At 34.9% G+C, this 26649-nt stretch overlaps 1 protein-coding gene across 2 annotated transcripts; it reads left to right on the top strand.

Moving 5' to 3' along the window:
• The first annotated feature begins 417 nt into the window (after positions 1 to 417).
• Positions 418 to 24268, top strand: LOC138708248 (uncharacterized). 2 transcript variants are annotated; one of them, XM_069838616.1, is made up of 2 exons: positions 418 to 8946; positions 23945 to 24268. In XM_069838616.1, the coding sequence occupies exons 1-2, from the start codon at positions 6907 to 6909 to the stop codon at positions 24026 to 24028; spliced, it is 2124 nt and encodes a 707-aa protein (XP_069694717.1). In that variant the 5' UTR covers positions 418 to 6906; the 3' UTR covers positions 24029 to 24268. The 2 variants fall into 2 exon arrangements, with proteins under 2 accessions (XP_069694717.1, XP_069694711.1); XM_069838610.1 differs by having other exon boundaries at positions 23942 to 24268.
• Positions 24269 to 26649: the final 2381 nt, after the last annotated feature.

The following is a 26649-nucleotide window of genomic DNA, read 5'->3' as shown; positions in this document are numbered from 1 at the left end:
TTTTCTACCTTGTTTAATACGAATAACGTATATGCGTCTACCTCGCATATGACGTCATTTTCAACCTCAGTTTGGAATACAATTTTCTAAGAACCAAAGTATTTTAAGAAATATTTTGCTGAAATCTGGCAAATCCTTTACTGCTCCCTTCTATCATAGACATCTGGAATGCAGCCAGATTCCCCACCCCATTGTAACCTGCCCGAATTCATGCGGTATCAATGGTACCTGCATGCGGTCAGTTTCGACAGGAAGTTTTCACTAAGTGCACGCATTTTAATGCAGTATGGCCACTAAAAGAAGTGAGTGACGCTTTAGAAGCCATTAGAATTGTGAACATTTCTATGAAGCTAGGAGAAGGAGCAGTGAAATTGCAACTGAAATAATGAACATAGAATTTAATTTAGAAAGTGTACATTGGACAAGTAGGAGACAACAGAGTAAAATGACCGATTACTTCACTCCTCAGTAAATAAGTTTGTTGAGTAATGAACAAACTGTTTTAATACAGAATACTGTATTTATAATTGTACATGTATTTTATTGTGTTCATGGTATGCTTAAAAGTGAATATATAAATCTAAAATAAGCCTAATTATGTTTATTATTTTTCATATTCCACCTCACTAGGCTGATAATATGAATCTCAGTTACTACAACACTCGTTTATAACAACATAATTTTCAAGGTCCCTTGGATGTCGTTATAACCAAGTTCTACTGTATTCTTATACTGATACTGTAATGTTGTACTGTTACCTAGAGCACTGTGTTCACAGTTCACTTGAGATGGTTGTGAAGTAAATAAAGGTAGCTCTTATTGCTAAGTTCACCACTCGCTTCGTCCCACACCGTTGCTCTTTTCTACTATACATGCTTTATTGTTTGTCTGTGTTAATAGCAACACGGCCCTTCATCATTTGCTAGTAACTGAGTATGTCCAATGAGCATAAATAGTCTATCAAATGGTAGGGGCAGTTGCTCCAAACAAAAACCACTTTCACAAGCTTGGACAGACATTCATCACCTCCTGTAAGGCTTCTTTCCAGCCTGTGTCTCACGTGTATAGGTTTTCACCTAGCTAAAACTTATGACTGTTTGGTTTGGTTTGGTTGGTAGCACTCCCACCATCACACAACAACACATTCTACCGAAATAAACGCTGCAGTTTTTCTATTCTTCTTGTCTTTATATCCATTTGCACATTGGAATTAATTTTTTGGTGCACTCACCACATCTTCTGCAAGACAACTTTGAAGATTAAGGAAGTACATAGAACAGAAACTCAGAAAATATCTCAATTTTCATTATAGATCAGATATAATTTTTAATTACCACTGTTAACAAAGTTTTTTTTTTTTATCCAATGCCACCAGGTTGTCTTTCGACATTTCTGGTCTTCTCTCCTGGCCGTGGCTTAGTTGTAACCCACTTCTGAGGTTGGGGCACCTGGAAGGCGGAGTTACATTACCCCGATGATGTGATAGGATGATTATGATAATGTGGTGCCAGGAGAGGTCTTAAATCTAAACTTAACCTAAATTCCAGACCATGGACGAACACAGGAATAATCCCCTTTAAGGAAAAATTCCTGTGCTCTAACCGGGAATATATTATTGAAGGAAAAAACAGAAGTGCAATTCCGAAAGTCTCATATTTCTAATAAGCCAATTTTTACTGAACTTTAGGAAATCATTTTTTATCTTCAGGAATTTCCGAAGGACTTTTCAGCCATACATGCATTATTTTTACGACAATATCTTTCTAGTAATTTAATTAATCAAATCTTAACCCTATAAATCACATCTGTACATCTAGTCACAATGCATATGACGCAAATGGATTATTTACTGTTAACAATGCAATTTTGCCATTCCATTGAACTTGTGGAGGAAATGAAATAATTCCTAAAGGTGTCTCTAATTTGGTTTGCAGTTGAGACACAGGCACCCCCTTATCTGAAGTGCTTCTAGATCCCCCCAGTACCAAATTTGCTGAAGTACAAGGTTTTAATGAGGTCAGTGTGCTAGAATCATTACGAAAAAAATTATAGAGAGTACATGTTTCTAAAACCACTGTGTCCTTATGTCTGGAGATATTTGTAATTTTTCCTTTGGAAGATACAGAATTTTTTAATCGTGATACCAAAACAGTTTTCAGAAACGCTCCTAGCCCTTCTCAGTATGTAGTTGTATACCTTCTTGTCTACATTTCCTGTTGTCTGTGTTCCTGGGTAGAGACACATTAGGTGTTTGTGAAGTGGAAAAGCATCATCTCCTACAAAAACATGAGGTGTGGCAATAGTACTACCTGGTAAATACTTTTCTTTTGGAATACCTAATTCATTTTTTTATCAACTTTCTATGTAACTGGGAATTAGAAAATATTCCTTCGCCCCTTGGTAGAGGGGCAGAGAAGGCCTGATGGCCTTATCTCTACCAGGTTAAATAAATAAATAAATACTACTAATACTTATACTATTTTGCCCATATGCTCCAATGTCAACTGCAATGAATTTATAATTTGTATGAACAAGTCCTGAAAGAATAATTCTGAAGCTGTTATTGTAGTTGAAGTAGAGCGATCCACTGTTTCTTGGTTTATCAAAAACAACATGCTTGCCATCCAGTACTCCTATACAGTTCGGGAAGTTCCATTTCACATTGAATTCTTCAACAGATTTCCGCATCTCCATTGTAGGCACAGGCATAACTTTCGGGACTAATATTTTCCATATAGCGTGGCATACCTCGTACACCACGTTGCGAACAGTTTTCTCTCCTAAATTAAAGCTAAATGCCATAGTTCTAAATGTATCCCCGATCGCCAAGAACCTATTTAAAAACAGAAAATATGCATTTCTCACAGCGTGACACCTATGTGGCATACTCTGTAAAAGTCTACAGAGAGCATCTGAAAGTTCCTGGAGTGTCTGTGGTGCAACAGGACGATTGCAAACACGTCTGTCGAGCAAGTCCCACACGTGCTCAATGGAATTCAGGTTGGGACTGACTGCTTCACTTGAATTTGAAACCTCAAGAAGTCCCCGGTGTTGCCTGCTACATGCGGCCTCGCATTATCGTGCTTGAGCAGGAATTCAGGACCAATACCATATGCAGCAGCCACCACATGGTGTAACAAGATCTGGTTGATGTAGTCCCTGACAATAAGGTTGCCACGGACGATGATAGCTCTGTACGGTTGTCGATACTAATGCCACCCCACACCATCACAGAACCTCGGCCGAATCTGTCCACTTCCTGCACAACATTTGGCAAGTAACCCTCGTCACTGCCTCTCCACTCACGTACATAACCATCACATTGAGTCAGAGGAAGTAGTGACTCGTCTGTGAACAACACAGCTCGCCAATTGACGTGATTACGGGCGAACAGAAGTCAAGCTGCACAAGTTGGAAATCTCTTGGATTTAAAATTACATCCACTGCACACTAATCCTATAGATAATTCCCACCCAAACCTTTGTTTTTCAAAGTTTTTTACAGTAACTGAACCACAAGCATAATAACTAGGGCACACTAATACGCTAATTAAATTTTGAAGGCAGTTTTTATCAAATAAAATATTAAAATTGTCACTCACAAATTTCACACTCAAATGTATTGGTGAAAAGTTTTGGCTGTGATGCAGTAGGTATTCACATTGTCTTGAATTGATGGACTGTTAAGCCAATTTCGTAATTCACTATCACTATTTGAAGCACAATTCTTCTTTGTAAATTGGTTTCCTTGAAAAACCTTTTTTTCCTTTTTCTATAATTACGGTTTTTGGAACACAATGTAGCACAAACCAAATAAATTTACAAACTGTAACACAATAAATAATAAGTAAAATGCGCTCGAAAGAGCATTGATATTACACATTGTTGTTTTATCAAGTCATTCGACGACCCCGTCCATCTTCTACACTGTTTGAAGTGATATCTGCCGCACTTTTGTTCACATAACTTGCACTCACACGAGTCACTCGGTTGGTGGAACTTCACTGTCTTGCACAATTTATGGTGGAAACCGTGCGTGGCCAAACCTATAATAGCGTGTCTTTGTGGTTGGTTACTGCTGGTCCACTCCCTGTTCGTCATGGCGTCTGTTGCGAAGAATTCTTTTTCTATCTCTCTTTCCTTCTGTTTTCTCCTCTCTTCGACATCCTTGTATGGTTCCGTTGCTGGCAGCATCATCCTGATTCGCAGGTCCTCCAGGAATGGTGTTTCTCTGGCCAACCTGTAGACCATTCTACTCGGTGTATATTTGCTTGCACCTAGTGCCCTCTTCATGAATCTAGTTTTTACTTTCTCCAGCCTCTCCATATCGCTCGCTGTAAGCTTCTCCCATACTAGTTCTAGCCCGTAGCTAGCGATTGGGGTGATCACTTTCTCGAATAGTTGCATGGCTGTCTCTAGCTTTAGTCTTGTAATGTCCTTGATATTACAGATTGCTCTTATAGCTGCTGATGCTCTCTCCTGTATGTGAGCGCTGAAAGACTTTGCGGTTGGGTGCAGTGTAATGCCTAAGTATTTGAATTTATTTGCTAGTCGCATCGGTTCTTCGCCTAGCTTAAGGGTGTCACTTGCCGCTATTCTTCCACCTCTCCTGAAGACCATTTGAACTGTCTTGTTTTTATTTATCACGAACTCATTTTCGGATGCCCATCTTTGTACTGCGTCTATGCCGTGCTGGATTGCCTCTTTGTTTGCGGAGCCGATGGCCATGTCGTCCGCATACATTATCAGCGAAACTGTAACACAAAGAAAACCACGTGGGCGAGGCAGACCTTTATAAATATTTACTCACAACAAACAGGCAAGCCATTGAAAATGTAAACTGCAGTCATTGTAATGTAAACTGGAGGCACCTGCCATCTATGGATACATACTACATACGTGGACAAATTATTAACAAAATTGACGATTTTTATGATAATTCTGTTTACAAAATTTGACTTTTCAATTTAGACTACAGTTGACAATTTTACATATTTCTATCATTACAGTAGATAGAAATATGCAAAAATGTCAACTGTAGTTTAAATTGAAGAGTCAAATTTTGTAAAAATATAAAATAAAAATCTTCATATTTTGCTAATAATTTGTAAATATGCAAAAATGTCAACTGCAGTCTAAATTGAAGAGTCAAATTTTGTAAAAATATAAAATAAAAATCTTCAGTTTTGCTAATAATTTGGAAATACCCAAAATGTAAACTGTAGTCCAAATTGAAGAGTCAAATTCTGTAAAAATATATAACAAAAATCTTCAGTTTTGCTAATAATTTGTAAATATGCAAAAATATAAAATGTAGTCCAAATTGAAGAGTCAAATTTGTAAAAAAATATACAATACAAATTTTAAATTTTGCTAATAATTTCGAAATACGCAAAAATGTCAACTGTAGTCTAAACTGAAGAATCATATTTTGTAAAAATATGTAATAAAAATCTTCAATTTTGCTAATAATTTGTCCACGTCTGTAGAACTATTTGGAAGTATAAAAACCGCCTATTTTGAATCTCAAAACTGACGAAAGCACAGACTTTGAATCACAGCATCCTTGGAGAGAGTTTACTGCACTCAGCCACAGCCCAGTTGTCACAATTCCATGTGCACCAGTCCCTTTAAATGGGTTTTAAGGAAAATGCATACCAACGTCCTAATAACATAAATTATACATTTTTTAAAACTACGAAGTTTACAATATTTTATGAGGCTAAAAATGGAAAATTGAAAATTTGACCCAAAAATGTCATTTTAAACGTAGATGTTGTTTATTGACTTTTCTGGCTTTGAGCCAGAGGCCGTTTTAGGGTCTTATATGTGCAGGATGTCCTCCAGCCATTGTACATAAATAATAATAAAAATATATTTATGTATATGACACTATTTCTGGCATAAGTGCCAGTAGGTGTGTGAGTGCAGTGATTGGTTCCTTTTATTTTGGTGTAGGCCTAATTTGTTAATTTGTGATACTTAAGGAATGGTGAACGGGACAAGAGTTCGGGGTAAAAGATACCAGTTGATAGACAAAGTTAAGGTATTATATGGGGAGATTAAGAGGAAAGCAAGATATTGGGAAGAATGGGAAATGCTGGGTTTGCAGTTAAAGACCTGCTCTTGGGCAGAACACTGTGCATACATACATACATTTTTTTTTTTTTTAAGTTTCCGCTTCCAATGGCAGAAGTGTCTGAATGGTTATGGAGACTTTCATGGTATAGTGTCATTTTATTGATCTCCCTCTCTGTTGCTATCATGTGTCCTCTCAGACAAATTTAATTAAACCTTATATGTTCAAACCAGGTCTTCACTGCTACCGCACTTTCTTTACGACAACCAGTGCACTTTAAACAATACGGCAGATTTTTATTCTTCTTTATTATGTAAACAGTTCACTCTGGACCACTTTCAAACTCTTCATAACTTTTTGGACTTAGCATTTCTAAACCATATTCATGGTACACTTTACCAATATCTTCAAGGAAATTTGAAAATATTGTCCCAGCTTCACTTTGTCCATTTTTTCTGTACAGAAACTCAAACATTTATAGATTGACAAGTTCACTTCACTACCTTTACGCTTCACTTCTGATTTTAGAGTCCCCTACAACTTTCATTTTTACTCTACAATATAGAATTTGAAGAATAATATCAGGCAATAAAAAATTCCCTTACATGTGCAAAATCATTACCAACTGCTACTGAGTGGTTAAAATAGTGTTAACGACTGTTGTAGTTAAGTGTTGGTTGTTTTAAACAAAATAATGTTTAAGGGGGTACATCCACCTTTGGGGGTAAAAAAATTTTATTTTTCAAATTATTTTTTTCTATATTCTATAGACTTTCCTCTTCATTTCAGTGAAAAAATTTTGTAAATATCTTGTATAGTTCTTTAGTTATGACCAAAAATGTGTCTGCATGTCACTTTAGTGCGCCCTTTAAATATCCTTCACTCAGCCTCCAGCCCCGCCCACTTCTTATAACTTTAATAACATTCAAATTATATTCAACCAATTTGAAAATGCCGCTCCAAAGGCGTTTACCGCTGACTTACTACACTCTGTGCTTCACAGGAAGTGCAGACATGTTGTTTGCAGGATGTTTACATGTTAGAAGAGGGAAAGTTTGTAAATCACTGTGTTTTGCTGTGTGTTCTCTTGTTCTTGTATTTTCATGTTTTTTCCCAGAATATCTAAACATGGGTAAGCGAAAAACATCTTACAAACCAGTGAGAAGTAAATTCAAAGGAAATCAACATCAGAATAAAAGGAAATGTGATATAAATGTACCAAACCTTGAAAGTGCATCTGCAAGAAAAATAGTAACTGGACTAAAAGCAGAGGATGCTAATGTAAATAATACTGATGATAGTGTAAATTTAAAATTTGATGTAAATATTATGTTCAAAGAAATAGAAAAGTGTCTTCGATGTAAATGTGGCAGCAATATTGAAATGAGTGTAAATAGAATAGTAGGATTAGGTTGTAGTGTTAGCATAGTATGTAAAAAGTGTTTAGATATAGGCTCATTTGAAAATTGTAGGAAATTAGGTAAGAATAATAATGTTTATTCAATAAACAGACAAGCTGTGTATGCAACTAGGTGCATAGGCCAAGGATTAGTAGGCTTGAAAGTTTTTTGTGGTCTGATGAACTTGCCACCACCTGTTGTGCAGAACACATATGACATGATAAATAATAGGATTTTAACTGCACCTTCAGAGGTGGCTATGGACTCTAAAATAGCTGCAGCTGAAGAAGAAGCAAGTCTCTCCAATAGCAGAGACATATCAGTCAGTTGTGATGGAACCTGGCTAACAAGGGGCCATACATCACAGCATGGAGTATGTAGTGTTATCGGTGCTAAATCTGGTAAAGTTATCGATACATATGCTCTCTCGCAGTCATGCAAAGGTTGTCAACAGTGGAAAAACAAGACTGACACTGTGCAGTATCATGAATGGCTCGAAAATCACGAAGATGATTGCTGCATCAATCACAGAGGTACTTCAGGTAGCATGGAAGTGGAAGGGATGAAGAAAATTTTTTCTCGCTCCATGGATATCTACAAGGTACGGTATCTGAACTACATTGGGGATGGAGACACCAAGAGTTTCAAAGCTGTGAGTGAATTACATCCTTATGGGCCTGAAGTGGAATTACAGAAAATAGAGTGTGTTGGTCATATTCAGAAACGTATGGGGACACAACTGAGAGGAGTGAAGAATGAATGGAAGGGGAAAAAATTAAAAGACAATAAACCTCTCTCAGGAAAAAACAGACTGACAGATGCTATCATCAATACACTTACTGTTTATTATGGCAATGCCATTAGAGCCAACTGTACTTCAGTGAATGACATGAGAAGGGCAATATGGGCTGTATGGTATCATAAGGCATCTACTGATGCTAACCCAATGCATAATTTCTGCCCTAAAGGTAATGATTCTTGGTGTCCCTACCAGCGTGCGGTGCATGAGGGTACATTAAAGGATTATAGGCACAAGAACACTCTTCCAGCAGTCATCATGGAGGTAATTAAGCCTGTTTTCAAGAAGTTAGTGGCCACTGAACTCCTAAAAAAGTGTGTTGGAGGATATACACAGAATAATAATGAATCCTTCAATTCAAAAATCTGGAAAATTTGTCCGAAAACTGGATTTGCTGGTACCAAAGTAGTTCAGATTGCTGTAAATGATGCAGTGATGACCTTTAATGAGGGCATGCAGTCCAGAACGAAAGTGCTGGAGAAACTGGAGCTGGTACCTGGAAAATTTTGCCAGGAAGCAATGATGAAGCAAGATGAACTTCGTGTTCAATCATCAACCAAGAGGACACTGGAGAGGACAAAAGAAGCCAGGGTATGCAGAGAACGACTGAGACTTGAAGAAGAAGCCAGACATGCAGCAAAGAAGGGTCTAGTCTATGCACCACCTTCGGTAAGTTTGTCACTCGTTCCCCGTAACTTCCATTTTTCATTACCATTTCCCTCATAACTTGGAAACTATTTGAGATAATGCTATGAAATTTTGAATGCATGTTTATTGGATGTAGATAAACAAAATGTACCAGAATCCTTGTTGTAGTATGTATAGTTTAGAAATTAAAAATAAAAAACTTCTAAAAAAGTTGATCATTTAAGTGCATCATGAAAAAAAAAATAAAAAAAAATATTAGTTATTTATACATTGCAGAGATTCTGGTACATTTTCTGGATATGGATCTTAGAAACATAACAAAAAAGAAATTATGTAAAAATATTGAAAATTGTGGAAATTATTAAGGAAATGCTATCCAAGTGCACATTTTACATACGCCATTTTGAATATTTAATTAGCGGTAATGGATCATATTTCTTAAAAACTAAATATGGTATCTTGAAGCTGAAATAGTACAAATATACCCTGCCAATTTTTAATTTAATACTGTTTCTAGATACTGAGAAAAAAATTTCTGTTTTTTTGCCTAATTCGTAATACTCAATGGTGGATCTACCCCCATATTCATGGTACACTTTACCAATATCTTCAAGGAAATTTGAAAATATTGTCCCAGCTTCACTTTGTCCATTTCTTCTCTGCATTTTTTCTGTACAGAAACTCAAACATTTATAGATTGACAAGTTCACTTCACTACCTTTACGCTTCACTTCTGATTTTAGAGTCCCCTACAACTTTCATTTTTACTCTACAATATAGAATTTGAAGAATAATATCAGGCAATAAAAAATTCCCTTACATGTGCAAAATCATTACCAACTGCTACTGAGTGGTTAAAATAGTGTTAACGACTGTTGTAGTTAAGTGTTGGTTGTTTTAAACAAAATAATGTTTAAGAAATGGAAAATACATTAGCAAAACGTTAAAAAACCAGGCTGTTGATTTTACACTAGTTAAGCCAAATTAAACACTTGGAGAAACTGTCCATAAGACACTTAGTTACATAATACACATGATCTTGTTGTGTCAGCTGTTCATTATGTGTTGTACCACTAGATTCATGGCTGAGAACTGTATTTTCATTCAGAGAGACTGACTGGGGACTTAAAGAATGTTCACCAGGACTTGTCTCAGAAGTATATGATAAATATACATTTGGACATGCAGAATCAATTTTGTTCCAAGTATCCATAATAATTTGTTGCATCTGTCATTTTGTTTGCCGAAAAACAGAATCACTACTGGGATTTTTATATCCCTTAATTCGGATATAATGAATTTTCCAAAATTAACTAAAGAATCTTCCTTTTCAGTTGGACACTGCTTTACAATATTAGACATTTGGGACATTGTATTTGAAGCTTGCAATAATAAACCATCAAATGATGATTTCTTCTTTTTTTTTTGTGGTGGTGGTCCCAATATGCAAGACTGTTCAGCAGGTGGAGTGTCTACTCTTGAAATTGTTGATCCGGAATCATTTTCTTGTAGCCTCCTCCTCCTTCATCTTCCAATCCGTCAGCTGTCTCCGCCATACTACTTTCAGTGAACTGAAGAAGGCTGAGTCTGAGTGTTGGCATCAATGTGTGCTATTAGGTGCCAATAATATAAATTGAATATTATTGTCAATACACTGTTGTAAAATCCTAACAGAAATGTGGTTGGCAAAGTTGTTAGCAACAACAGCTTTTCTGCAATCAAAAGTTTTTTTTTTTCAGATGTGGTGAAGCTATTGTTTGGAACCATTCCTCAAAATGTTTCCCTGATTTTGAACTGTTATATCTAGTGCACCGCTTGTCTGCTACCCTGAATCTTATAATTTTGAAGCTAATCATGAGACCTGAATTTTACAGTGACATTCTAATGCTGTCTATGTCCTATTTTTAGTTCCTAAAATTTCTCAGCATTCTTATTAGTGTAGTGAATGAGAGTGCAGTCTTGCAAAGGAAAAGTCGGAGCCTGAGGAGCAGATAATAATGATCGGTGGACACCTGTCCAGGAGCTATACAACATATCAGCCTTGTAAACTACATACGGTGGCAAGACAACACTACTTGCTGTACTGACAATCATCACTGAGCAGTTTGATTTTGGGAAGTCGGTTATATAATAATAATAATGAGAAAAATGCGCTCGAGTTGAGCATTAATGTCCAAGTTTAGTCTTTGCCATAGTCTGTTATTGGTTTAACTCTCTTCGCACACGTTATGATGTGGTATTTCCTACATCTTTGCCCGCACAGCACACATTTGCAGTCTTCGTTCGGTTCATGGAACTTGTTGTTCACACATATTTTATGATGAAACCGTGTATTGCGAGTCTTGTTGTCACGTGTCTCTGGCTCCTACAGTCCCTGGTCCAGCTGTCGTCTAGCATGGCTGATGTGGTGTAGAACTCTAGGTCTATCTCCTTCTTCCGGTCTGTTATGCTTACCAGTTCCTGGTAGGGTCCTGTGGATGGTAGCCAGTGCTGCGATCTGATAGGTTATTCATTCTGGGTATTTGCAACTTCTGTGGACAATAACCTTACTGTTTTCTGGGTTATCCTGCTTGCGTCATCGTAATCGCCTTCACGTGTAAAATCTTCAATCGTCACCTAAGGTGCTAATATATATATTGTGACAGCTGTCTCGGGATTCGAACGTGCGTCCGACAGGGCACGCGGGAGACGAAACGTTGGTCGCTGTGGTGTGGCGCGACGTAAGGGGAACGACGGGAGGGGGAAGTAAATCAGTTGCAACTGAGGGGAGAAATCCAGAGAAGTCGAGAGGCGACATCCTCTCGGCATCTGTAGAAATTTCGAGCATCGTAGTTTCTGGAAAGTGTGGTTTAACTAATAAATAGAAGACGCAAGTGAGCTGACAGTAAGTAGTTGTTGCTAGTACTGGACAGCGAATGAACCAGCAGTGCCCAGGAGTCTAGGGTTCGACACACGAGTGAACTTGAGCAGCGTCCAGGCGGAAGCAGCGCAGTTGGAAGACTTGAGTTCGAGTGCAGTGGACTGTCCCCGGAAGTCCTGAGTTCGAATGCAGTGGACTGTCTCTAGAAGCCTTGGGTTCGATATACTGTGAACTTGAGTGAATGAGCTAGAAGAACTAGCCAAGGCAACGAACTGAGAACTGACAGTTCTGTTTTGTAAATAGTGCTTTGTGAACATTAGTAAAGATTAGCAGTACATTGTTGTTCTCAATAATCCAAGTGAATTATCATTGTCGTCTGTGGAATGCAATAACGAATACTGTGTTGCTGTGTGGGGTGGAAATCCCATTGTTGACGGGAATGTTTAAATTAAATTATAGAAAGTGATAACTGTTGTGACAAATAAAGTTACGTTATTGTTTTGAATTAAAAGTTATAATATGTATGCCTTCCACTACGTTACTGAACATGTGCGTAAATAAAATATTATTTTACTCTGAATGCCGTTTTACACATGGCCATCTTTTAAATGGTGAACCTCCTCCGGTGTGTGATGCGTGCCATGTTCCAGTTTCTGTGGAACATGTGCTGTTGCACTGCAGGAAATACGACCGTTTTCGACGTCAACATGCGATAGGCGTGACGCTCTTGGAAACGATTTTAATCGTGTGAACGCAGTTGTAAAGTTTTTATCCAGTACAGGACTTGACAACGTGATTTAATTTTTTATCGACCCCTAGACTCTTTACATCTAGGGGACACTACATTTTATCTGACCTGTACTCGGACTTTTATATTACATTACTTTTTAGGTATTAATATTTCTGGTCACCAGACTTTTTACATCTGGTGACGGTTTTAGTAACCGCCTTCCTGGAGATATTTATGTATATTTTTGTACCTTTTGGTTTTAACACAGATTTTAATTGATGTCGCTTTTACGTCTACCATCTTTTAAATGAGTTGTTTTACTGATTCTTGTTCAAGGGCGCAAATAGCCATAGACGCTGACGTGCCCTTTAAACACCATCAATCAATCATCAATCAATCTTCGATTAAACGAATATGAAATACTTTTTCTTTAAGCATGACAAAATTTCAATTGGAACACCCTACTTCATAGAGAGACACAGCCACTACTGCTGTAAAAAACTGCTTCAAGCACAGCCCCTCCTGTCCGTATAAGGAAACTCAGCTGATTAGTGAACATAACTCAGCTGCTCCAGAAAGTGACGTTTCAATGTATACAAAACTGTATTTTTACTTGAAACTATAATGTAACAGTCTTATGGAATCAGTTATATTATTAAACGTCATAAATAATTAGGCTATATTATTATTAGAAGTGCTTTAAAAATTACCTTGAATGATATTTCTACAAATAATAATAATAATAATAATAATAATAATAATAATAATAATAATAATGGCTTTATTTAACCTGGCAGAGTTAAGGCCGTAAGGCCTTCTCTTACACTCAACCAGGATTAAAACTAGCTTACACAGTTGAACATAAAACTGGATCGGAATTAAGTAATTACATACTGATACAATTTAGGTACATAATGAGATCAAAAGAGATAGTTACATAAAATTTACCTCATAAAATAAAAATAAACATAATGGAATACATATTAATGTTGTTAGAATCAAATACGAATCACATAAGAACAGAGGCCAATAATTCGTTAAAAAAATGTACACAGTAAAAATAAAAATAAACACATTAGTATACATATTAGTATTAGATTACAATTAAGTAGGATTCACATAATTAAACCAGAAACCGACAATTGAATAAAATGTACACAAAACATAGATTAATAATAATAAAAAACAACACATTGGGATACATATTGGCGTTAAGTGATAAATAAACATGATTTAGATAATAAAAATAAGAAACAAAAAAAAATAAAAATAAATACAGTGGAACACATTCCATTAAATATGTTGTTGTTTTCTAATGCCAGGCCTTTGACAATAAAGTCATTTGACCTCTTGCACCCCAATATTTTTCAAAGATATTATCATGGCCAGCCACTGAAGCACAGATTTTGAGGTGTTCCGAATCCATTTCTTGGTTTGAGTTGCACAATGGGCAGTTCGGGGACTGATATATTCCAATTCTATGCAGGTGCTTGGCCAAACAATCATGGCCTATTCCATTAAATATTTGCAACGCGTTAGGTCTGGCAACTCATCAAATGGTCTGTAGCATACAAAATATTGCGAACCAAACAAACAGCAAAATGGCTAAGATAATTCAGTTTTATATTCAGCGGGAGAAATGGGTAGGTTGAGGGATTAAGTTCGATTGCCAACTAACGCCAGTGACAGTAATCATTAAGTTCGGTGCACCCTACAAGCTGTTTTAATACCTGTAAAGTTTAGTAGTCTTTATGAAACAGTCGAAATTAATCAAAGTCGGTGCACTTGGCCATGAGAGTAGTATGAATGTAACGCAAATAAATCCAAGTCGAGATGTTTCTTAATTCACAGTCTTTCTGGAGCAATGATAATTTTAGTTGAGCTTTCTCTTTTTCAATTCTCAAAATGTCCATCTTTTCCGTATGTTCATCCTCCTCGGCGAAATTCGTTTTCACTGCTGCATTTTTTCATTATCTTCCTGAAAGAAGAGAAACATATTCAATGTAAATAAATTATTATTATTATTATTATTATTATAATGGGCTGTTTTAACTGTGGTAAATTGTGTTTGCCTTTTCTAATACTTGCCTGTGATTCAATTAATAAAAATCATAATAATATCTTACATACAGTTCTGTCATGGAGGCCATACAGGGCCATACATTGTATGGGGACTTACAATTTTTTTAATTAATCATATGGGGAAAAGAAAATTTTGTCTGTATGGAGCCATATGGCATATGGGTGCCTAAGTTTTGTACACGGAGATCTGTACAGATCTTACATCATTTCTTGCTGTTCCTAATGTATTTTGTTTGATGTTCATAAACAAAAATTGTCCATCTCTGCATCACTAGAATCCAGAATTATATAAAATAATGGTTGAAAAACAAGTGCTGCAAATACACACTCCAAGATTCATCGAGACAAGTGTGGCATCTACACTGGTGCTACATGGTGTATTCTTTAAGGGGAGAGGATGGTATTTTTTTGGTGAAAAATGAGTAAATTTTCAAAAAAAAAATGCTTTAAAATATTCTGTGATATGTGTGGAATGCATAGCATAACATTTTGTGGGTATTTGTGCCCTTATCGGATGTTGAGTCGCCATTTTTAAACTACCTGCGTTATGGATTTTTAAATCACTTGCCCACTTTTATTGTTGTTTTCGGTAAATTAAATTTTCAAAAAATATTTTTTTTCTTTAAAATATCCTTTGATATGTGTGGAATGCATTGCATAACATTTTGTGGGTATTTGTGCCCTTATCGGATGTTGAGACGTCATTTTTAAACTTCCTGCGCTATGGATTTTTAAATCACATGCCGCTTTTGTCGGTTTCCAGTAACTTCATTTTTTTTTTTTTTTTGCTACATTGCCAGACAAAAATGGATATAATTTCTGAATTATTGAAGATACATGCATGAAATTTAGAATACACATTCTTTAGACTATTAGAAAACTTTTCTCTATAACAAATTTTGTTAATTGATTTCATTTAAAAAATACGTCCATTTGTTTGCAAGAAAGGAAATCAGAAAATTGTTAATAAATTTTAATTGTTTATTTTACAAATGCAGGGACTAATATCAAAATTCTGTTACAGACAGTTTGTAGAATATGCTTTTGCAAATACATTGCAAAAAATTGTTTGAATCTATCTTTAAAAATGGTTTAGATATACCGATTTTAGTACAATCCTGCATTGGGTATATTTTTTTCAAATTTAGACTCCCAAATAATTTTTTTTTTTTTCCAAATATTTTTATTTGGTTGAGTTGCCACAGCTATGAGCTCTCTACGTACAAAAAATTAATATTTTACACCAAATAGGAAAAAGGTTTTAAAAAATACTATCCTCTCCCCTTAAATCAAACTTGTACAATTAAAATGTAAAGCAAAACAATTTCTTTACTTCTTCTTTAATATTAAAAAAATAATTAAATGACAGTCAGAGAGATATATAGAGAAGAGTAAAATATATTTCAAGGGAGAAAACAAGGGGTGGGGCGTATGGCCAAGAAAAGAATTACCATAACAGCACTGCTTACATATATCTTACACTATACACATATCCTATTGTATAATATGTGACTACAAATATTTTTGTTAACGAACTTCAAACACGATTATTTTATTCATGTTAAAATGCTGTGTTATGTATACACTTACTTCACAGGTCTCTCTGACTCTGTTTCCAATGGACTAGTTGCTGCAATTGGCTCCTCTGTCTCTCTTGCTGGTCTGGGTCCCTCCTACAGTTTAAAATAATTACATTATTTCAGTGGTGCTAACTAAATTATCGTTCAGTATTATTAAACTGCATTAATTGCATACAAAATGTAATGTCGATGTACCTGAAATGGAATAAAGCCCTCATCCATTGTGTCTGCTAGAGGATCAAATTGTCCTTCAAACATTTCTGCCAGAATGTCTTGTGATTTTTCTGGTAGATGTTTAGCAGGACCTCCGCCAGTTCTTTTGGCATCTTTTCTGGCTTCATCCATGTCTGCTTTTGTTTTCATTTTTAATCTCTTCCACAAACCTGTACACATGAAATTTATGCAGTGCAGATTTTATAATTATGTTATTTTTGTATTTATAAAATACAATATAATATTCAAATAAATACTATTACAAACAACATGAATTTACTTAAATACTTTATTTACATCATGAATAAATAGAACAGCAGCTTGTCTTCCTCTCGAAACTTCTACTTGATTGTATATCTGAAAATAGAAACATAATTCATTTAGTTTTAATTGAAATTTTGTTGTCACATTAATCCATTTAAATTTACATTATTAATTAAACACATATTTTTTCTGTAAATTAGTAAATATAACAAAAGAATTACTGCAATCTTCCAATACAAATATTAATTCCATTGCTCATTTCTTTCTAATGTCGACTGTCAATCATGAATAAAGATAGATTCTTTGCTGCGTTGTCGTATACAAAAATCATGAACTGCGGTTTCTTTTCAAGCTGCATCTTGACATCATATTTACGGGGAAACATTTTCTTCTTCTAATTCCGCCATTGTTTCTGTTTACATTCAAGTTCAGTGCATCAACATAAACACTGTTCAAACACCACAGCTGACGTGGTTATTATTTATTAGTTTTTTAACATTAGTACATTATATGAGTAATATCATGTTAATACTTTATTCTGTAAAACTTGTAATGTACTACTAATTTCAAACTCTGTAAGAGTTGTTTATTATTGTACTTTTCAAAAATCAAGGCTTAACATAAGGACCAAGAGCATTACTTAGTAAACAAGTTTCACAAAAAACTGAATTTAATTTTATAGTAATAATTATTGTTATTATATTATGGTATTACTTTTTGGGATAAAATTAGTAAAACATGCATTTGTTTGAATTATTTTATTTTATTAACTGATTTACCAAAAGTAATATCATGAAACTACAAAAAATTAAAAATAGTATCGGTAACTTTGTATGAAAAATTTTTACGAAAAAGTAATTCATTATGTATATGTTTAGTTCAAAATTTTATTCATCCTCAATTTCTGAATCCTGTACTTTATTTTGAGCAACTAGCCTTTCATAGTAGCTCCAGTGAACTCTTGGAATGATGTTCACAGTTCACAGGCTGAGTAAATCTTTCTTTTTGGCAACATATTTTTTTTTTTCCTTTCTGTGAATACAGGCTACAGTGAAGAAGCACCTGAAGTACTGCGTCTTCCTCGAATTTTAGGTTTCACATCAATTTTCTTTGAGAAATCATTTTCTTCATAAGTATATGAATACTGTATCATAAATGGTTGCTCTTTGTCTACCTTTATTTTCCTTATGTTATTCTATACAACCTTCTCGCCATCTGTATTTATTGTAAAATTCTTCCCTGTTTCTTCAGCTAGATATTTCAGATTTAAAATTTCACTATAATCCAATTCAGTCACATGGTATGGTGGTCCATTGACTTCAGCATCAAGAATGACTGATCCTTTTTTAATTTTCGTCTCTTTTCTTGTATTGTTGCATGAATGCTGTCTCCTTCATTCTGAGTATGACCAACAACAAGATATTTGTGGGTGACAGAATTAACAATCTGTGTAGTATAAGTGAGTCATCTAATTCCATAACTCAAGTCCAATTTAGGTCATTTTCGGGAAACTGCAAACAACTGTGGTGAATTATAAGTGAATGTTTAGGTGGGAAAAAAGGGGTCGTGCTTTCAATTTCCTACAACTCTTCGAAACAGACATCAAGCACTTCTTTCTATCCCTCATCATAGAACGTCTTTATACTCATCTTCTTATACTGTAGAAATAACTCACCTCTGGAATTCGTTACCTAATGACGTCAGGGACTGCCGGACTTTATCACAATTCAAAATTAAATTGGAAAATTTTGTCTTAGTTAATGTTTTTAGGTATTGCTAGAAGTATTGATTTGTTTTTTTTTTTCTTTTTCTTTTTTTAATCTAGATTAAAATTGCAAGTTTCTTGTTTATGTTAATTAGTTAGGATACAATTAATTATGATACTTAATCACTCATTTAAAGTTTGTGTGACTGCAATCTGTGTATGTTTTTGTGTGGCTTTACTTTGTTTATAGTGTTTTTTTTCTCTCTCTTTATTTCTTGTGTAGCGTTATTTTGTATATATAGTGTTTTTTTTCTATTTATTTCTATTATTGTATTTGTATTCCTGGTGTTGTGGAAGAGAAGGCCTGATGGCCTTAACTACATCAGAATAAATAAATAAATGGATAATAAATTTGCTCCCAGTTCCTCACTAGGGTAAATTGAGTCCATCAGACTGCAGCACATCATGGTCTATGGATCATCATGTTCTTCATCCGAAACGTCTCCAGGTTGTCCAACTACAACATCACCACGTGGTAGCAAGTCTCTGGAAAAGCCTAGGTCCTCTCTATTGCGCCACTCAGGGCCGAAGTGTTTTGACAGCAGCTGTTTAACATCACTCACTTTCTTTAGATTCATAGGTTCGTCTAGATCTTTAACTGCTAGGATCATGGTACTAAGCTTCTTTCCTCTTTTTACTGTAGGCTTTGGGCTCATAGATCTGTGTAATAGGTAGCTTCACCACGAACAAAACCATTTCCATTTTTGCTTCGAGTAAGAATAAACTTGAAATGTCTCTGCTGTGGTTTTTTAATGTTGTCTGCAGCATTTTTTCCTGCATTTGAAATTAAAATGAACACCAGGCCGATGGATTATTCCAAACTTTTAAAAAATGGAGAAATGACCAGCTGGCATTATAATTTCTTCTTTTTTTAAGAATTTGGCATTCTATGTTTCCAAAGTCTCGGTTGGGAGGGATGAACAAGTGGCCAGGAATAGGGAAGTAGAGGACAACTTTCTTTATAAGACTCTATGTTTGCTTAGTCAGTCAGTAAAGAAGCATAGTCAGCATTGCTGAATTCTTGTTTTGGCCTCCACAACTGTCGGCAAAAGTACAGGGCTATTAAAAAGAAGGAGCAGATTTCAAACATTTATGAGAGATTGGGAAGAAAAATGGTCTGCACAAGCGGGTAACAAACTACAACCAATTAAAAATACAGTTCGAGAATGGGATTCGTCATCAAGAGCGTCACGGCGAGATGAAGAAGTTATACTTACTCGCTTGAGGATTGGTCACTGTCGTTTGACACATGGTCACTTATTGTCTGGCGAACCTCCACCAGAATGTGACACTTGCCATGCCCTTCTTACGGTGGAACATTTTTTACTCCACTGTCGCAAATATGATTTGCCTCGACGTCAGTATGCAATACATCCAACGTTACGCGACGCTCTTGGTAATGATTTTAATTGTGTCAACGCAGTGTTGAGGTATTTACATAGCACAAAACTCAACAAGGTGATCTAAGTTTTTTAATGTCCTTATAGCCCATTGTTATTTCTTCTCCAGACCCTTTACATCTGGATATTATTTTAGTTACCTTTCTTTTCATTATACTTTATTAATCGGACCTTATACATCCGATTTTTACTGATTGTTGTTGTATAACACTGCCACATATTTCTTGTGGCAGTGTTTGTTTTATATTTTATGATTGGCTGACATTATCTTGGGACTACTACATGTTCGTTTTAATGTGTCAACGTTTTTAGTCAGTGTGAATTTTAGTTATACAATAATTTAATTTCACCACACAAAAAGAAAAACTATAGGCATGGGTGCAAATAGCCATTGATGCTGACGCGCCCTTCAAATTTCACTATCATCATCATCTTCCAAACTACAAAAGATAGAAACACAATTCCAACGTTCCTGGACAGAGATAGATTCAATGTTGTATGCATTCACTATGAGCATCATGTGTTACACGACAAATATCAAAACGGTAGCTCATTTCTTGCCACACACGAATCAGCTGGTCTCTAGTTATCGAATTCATAGCTTCAACTATTTGATGTTGCAGACTTTCAAGAGTATCAGGCATAGGGGGGATAAAAACACGGTCTTTTACATAAGCCCACAGATAAAAATCACAAAGAGTGAGGTCTGGAGACCTGGGAGGCCACCAGCGATGAAGTTGATCTTCTCCTCTTCCAATCCAACATCCTGGAATGGTGTCATTCAGCTAATGTCGGATGTGGTTAGAGAAATGAGGCGGGGCACCATCTTGCATGAAGTATGTAAATTATTGAGTTTTACACTTCATTTTCTGAATGAGGCTGAAATTAAATTTTAAAGGTTAAAGATCTCTGTTGTTGACACAATCGGAAATAGACTACCTATCTGTTACAAGAAGTAAAACATGGAGTTTTGACCAACCATAATGAGCATTTCTAACATATTCTAATAATGATTTGGCTAAAGCATTCTTTTTGCACAACATATTAACAATGAATTACACATTATTACATGCATTTCTGTAATCCCTGGAATCGGCTTCACATTTTGGCATGAATTTCTGATTGAATATCCCCTTCAATGTGATTGGCTTCGACATACCATATTTGGGTTCTTGTGTTAAGAGATTCAGAAACTTGAGCAAAATCCTTTGCTGACTGTATCACAAGTCCATTTTGGCCTATCATCTTACTTCTTACCAGTCTTTTAATGTTTCCATCAACACCATCGATGATTGCGTTAGCATGGGATGTCCCAAAATACTTCCATGTGCAATTTAAGTGTCAGGTAATGAAATCAAACTGTTTTTTCGACATTTTAAGGATATTCCTTGCAGAACGAATTTTCTTAACAATTTTTAGCCTCTTATTTGTCATTCTGTTTTATGGACACATTCTACTTAGTTTTACATAGTGTGCTACCATAAGCTTTTTTAAAATCTTTATCTCAGATTTTTCAAGAAGTAGTATTGCTTTAGTTATGTTTTCTAATTATAATTAATTTTTATGTCTACATTAAAATGATGGAAAGTGTCGAATTTTGCTTCATTATTTCTGATATATTATATGATATGATATAAATTTTAGAATTGGATTAAAAATCATATATTAAATAATGCAATAGAAGCAATATGTATGGTATCTGTCACTTTGTGTGCATGCACCTGTCTTATTTCTTTACAATTAAGCAACTGCAGCATTGGCTTCTGTCATGTGGCCCACGAGATAATTTTATTGTAAAGAATCTCTTCAATAAACATTCACCATTGCCATTAATAATCGTTATTACATTGAAAGTGAATATAAAGTATGTTCTACACGAAGTATGATATCATTTAGGATTCCCTAGATGAAATCATACTATCGCTGCCTACGATTTTGTCTTCCATTTTCTCTAACTTTCCTGACAAGATTATGCACTGTAAGAATGGATAAAACGTTGACACCTTAATAATTTTCTGCTCTTATTGAGCAGAATTATTGAGTAGGCTTAAATATTCACTATTGTGTTGTAAACGAAGAAAAACTCATTCCAATCATATAATTATTACAAAATAAATTCTCGCTAAATTAATATTTATTTATTTATTATTTTGCTAATAATGAAATTGTAACATAAAATATAATATATACAGAAAAACTTAAGCTCGCCCCTGAAAGAGTAGAACTCGTGCTCAGGGGCGGATTCCTGAATTGAAATTAATAATTATACAATACAATTTGTCTTATGTCTACTATGTAATAGTATATAAATTTAAATTGACAATTTTTCAATTTTTATAAAATCCATACATAATTTTTTAAAATTTAATACTAGAACTATTAGAATTGACAAGATTAGGATATTTAAATATAAATTTGTTATATATTCTTGAGCCTAAATTACTACTATGATTAAATACTGTAACAGTGTTGCATTTTGGTTCAAACAATCTTAAAGAATTCATACCTTTTGTTTCATAACTATGAGAATACAATTAAAAATTATTTCGATTTTTATGTATGAATTTCATTAATACAATATAATAAATTTGTCTTACATTAAGTACATTAAAGGCTAAAAACAAATTTTGAGATGGAAAATCAATAGGTTTATGAAGACATATTTTAATTATTTTCTTCTGTAATAAATAAAGCGGATTAAAATTGGATTTAAATGAGCTACCCCATCCTATAATTCTATACATAATTACCGATTGAAATAAAGTTAAATATATTGTGCGTAATAAACTTATTGACAAGTAATTCCTCAATAAAACAAAATAATATACTATGAAACACTAGCTTACACACAGGCATAAGTACAATAAACATGTCTGGCTCCTATCTAGTAACAACTTCCTAAGCTTATTCTGAAATGATGTTAGGATCCAACAGTCTCTGATCTCGTGCAGGGCAGTGCAACACAAAATGATAAAGAATATGCAGAGGTTCTATGTTCTGTGTTGAGGTTCAACATGAAAAACGAAAACAAAAATCTAATTGTCTATTTTCTCTTCTAGCAATGCAGCACTAGGCAGAACAGCAATCACAATGCGCATCCTAACGAAATTTACCATAGAAATCCTTTGGTCTGATAGCCTATGAAAAAAGCTGCTTGCATTAAACTGCAAATAATGCCCATGGCTTGTCAGTATATCTTTTCATTAATAATCTTCCTCGTATGTAATCGTGAAAACTTTGTAACTAATTCAACAATTCATAGCATAAATACACGTCCAAAAATGACTTTCATACTCCATCGGCAAGTCTATCGTGCTATCAAAAAGGAGTGCGTTATATGGCAGTAAAAATTTTTAATAGCCTCCCTATCGATATAAAAAATGAAACTCAAAACATAAAATTATTTAGGGCCAAATTAAAGAAGTACCTAATTTCTCACACCTTCAATTCTGTAGGTGAATTCATGACATTCAATAACACTTCATGAAATTAATACTAAAACTATGTGTTGTACTAGTAGACTATATTGTAAATCTCGTCTGTATATATTTCATCTAGACTGTGACTATAAATTAAGATTTTATAATAGTATTAAGTTTTTTGACTTGTTCCATATTCTAGCTGTAAGCATGTATGAATATCATGGAATGTTAATAAATACAATACAATACAACATACTATCACCTCCTACGATTTTGTCTTCCATTTTCTCTAACTTTCCTGACAAGATTATGCACTGTAAGAATGGATAAAATGTTGACACCTTGATAATTTTCTGCTCTTATCGAGCAGAATTATTGAGTGGGCTTAAATATTCACTATTGTGTTATACATGAAGAAAAACTCATTCCAATGATATAATCATTACAAAATAAATTCTCGCTGAATTAATATGAAACACTAGCTTACACACAGGCATAAGTACAATAAACATGTCTGGCTCCTATCTAGTAACAACTTTCTAAGCTTATTCTGAAATGATGTTAGGATCCGACAGTCTCTGATCTCGTGCAGGGCAGTGCAACACAAAATGATAAAAAATATGCAGAGGTACTATGTTCTATGTTGAGGTTCAACATGAAAAACGAAAACAAAAATCTAATTGTCTATTTTCTCTTCTAGCAGTGCAGCACTAGGCAGAACATCAGCAATCAGAATCGCATCCTAACGAAATTTACCATAGAAATCCTTTGGTCTGATAGTCTGTGAAAGAAGCTGCTTGCATTGATGATAATAATATTAATAATAATATATAAGCAACTCTGAAACAGCGTCTGTATTCCGAAATGGAGTAGATCTGTGATATTCTGACTAGCAAGAGGTGAGAAGATTCATAGTGAATGTGTTTGGAACTGTCAATATCAACTGTGATGAAGTTGAAGGACTAATCAAGTTACAAGACATTTCTAAAAAAAAAAAAAAAAACAAGAAAAAAAAACAATGTAAAAACATCTGTAGATTTAAATGAAAAATAATAAAACAGTTGAGTGCTACAGCAGATTTCATAAGTAGTGTTTCATGAAGGATGAAGCTTCCACCAACCCAGAGCAATCTATTGTTTTGTTGTCATTACAGAAGGTTTTGCATTGTACAGAAACCTCAGATATGTTGGCATTTGTACTGAGTTGTATTTTTCGACATTCTACTAGAGATGAACCAATAATTTGCTCTGAAATGTTGGACTTTTCTTCCTTTATGACACAGTCCAATTACTTGTACCACATGAAGCTTTGAATTCTTACAGCAACTTTGTAGCTATAGTTTACAGCATGGTATGAAACATTTTACACAGATCAGTGTTTTGAAGAAGATTGAAGTTATGTACAGTATTTGAATTGACAATTTGTGCATTTCCCTCCCCCCCCCCCTTCCTTCTCCCAACAAATGAATTCATATTGTATTATTAATACAAGTGACTTAAAAACTATTGTGTGAATGAGGAAATGTGGCAAAGCAATCTTTGACATTTTTATTTTCGCTGTGACCGTGATTTGGACAATGTTGAGATCTATCTCAAGAGAAGAGAAGTTGCCTATTTACAACCATTCACTAATCCAAACTCATTAAAATGTGCAGAAAATCCATCCCATTTGATGTAATCATGATGAAAAGGGATGTAGATATAGCCTATCTCAGTTTTCTGAAGGAGGAGTTTTTGTTTTCTCAGAAGAATTCAGGATGGGGTTTGGCAATAAGTCTGCTTAGAATATGGACACACCTTATTGAGTAAAATCAAAAGGGCCATGTCAATATTTGTGATCCCATTCAATTTTATCTGTGAAACGTTTATTTTCCAAACAATTACAATAAACCAGTTGTTATTATCACGAGAAAAACGTAAAGATATTCAGAAACTTTCAAATTACATCCCTCATCTCATCGCGGATATTTCAGTGGCATAATTACTCAACAGCAAGATGAACAGCCTGCTAATAGACATGGCCGTAGAAGAAGACGATAGTGTTCTTGTTTATTGAAGATTACATTAATACACCTACAGTGTACAGGTATGTTTTAACTTAACCTTTATTATTATTGTTACGCTATTATTATTATTATTATTAGTAGTAGTAGTAGTAGTAGTAGTAGTAGTAGTAGTAGTAGTAGTAGAAGGCCTAGTAGTAGTAGTAGTATTATTAGTTGTAGGCCTAGTGGTAGTAGTTGTAGGCCTAGTAGTAGTGTAGTATTAGTTGTAGGCCTAGTAGTAATAGTTGTAGGCCTAGTAGTAGTAGTTGTAGGCCTAGTAGTAGTAGTAGTAGTAGTATTAGTTGTAGGCCTAGTAGTAGTAGTTGTAGGCCTAGTAGTAGTAGTATTATTAGTTGTAAGCCTAGTGGTAGTAGTTGTAGGCCTAGTAGTAGTAGTAGTAGTAGTAGTAGTAATATTAGTTGTATGCCTAGTAGTAGTAGTTGTAGGCCTAGTAGTAGTAGTAGTAGTATTAGTTGTAGGCCTAGTAGTAGTAGTAGTTGTAGGCCTAGTAGTAGTAGTAGTATTAGTTGTAGGCCTAGTAGTAGTATTAGTTGTAGGCCTAGTAGTAATAGTAGTAGTAGTAGTAGAAGTAGTTGTAGGCATAGTAGTAGTTGTTGTAGTAGTAGGTCTAGTAGTAGAAGGCCTAGTAGTAGTAGTAGTTGTAGGCTTAGTAGTAGTTGTAGTAGTAGTAGACCTAGTACTAGAAAGATAATTTTGTTAATATGACGTTTTGGCATCAAGCGAATCCCAAATACAAAATTTAGTATTTTTTTAATTAATTGACTTAAAAAAAACATAACTGGTCTGTATTCAGGATCCTTGTGGTCACTCTCACTGGAGGGCTGATGATTTAATCAAAGCCTTCTCTCTGGTAGTAGTAGTAGTAGTAGTAGTAGCCTAGTACTAATAGTAATAATAGTAATAATCCGTGGTGCCACAGCCCACAAAGGGCCAAGACCGACCAGCCGGCTGCTGGCCTCACGGCCACATGCCGAAGCAGAGGTGTGGTGGTAGTAGTAGTATAAAGCTTGTTTTATTAGCATGGTTCTCTGTATTGGCGAATACATTACTCAGAGATAATGAACTAATAGATTGATTGAACTTTAAAAATGTTTTAGGAGAAAGGGGAGTTTGGCGCATACTTCCGCCATTGCTGCTCTAACCATATCAGACAGATGACACATGACGGAAACAAGGACTTCACCACACTCGGAGGAATAATTTCTCATTTTTACACTTTTATGATGCTGATTTTCGGCGTCATTTTGTTTTCCCTCGCTGCGCTGTGATGACGTCATCAGCAGATGTGATTGTTATATCCTTTACATGATGGTATATCGATGGTGTTGAATAGTAATCTCGTA

This window comes from Periplaneta americana, chromosome 1, assembly GCF_040183065.1.
Source record: "Periplaneta americana isolate PAMFEO1 chromosome 1, P.americana_PAMFEO1_priV1, whole genome shotgun sequence".
Taxonomy (NCBI): domain Eukaryota; kingdom Metazoa; phylum Arthropoda; class Insecta; order Blattodea; family Blattidae; genus Periplaneta; species Periplaneta americana.
Note: the sequence above shows the minus strand (reverse complement) of the source record. Positions and strands in the feature narration are given on the sequence as shown.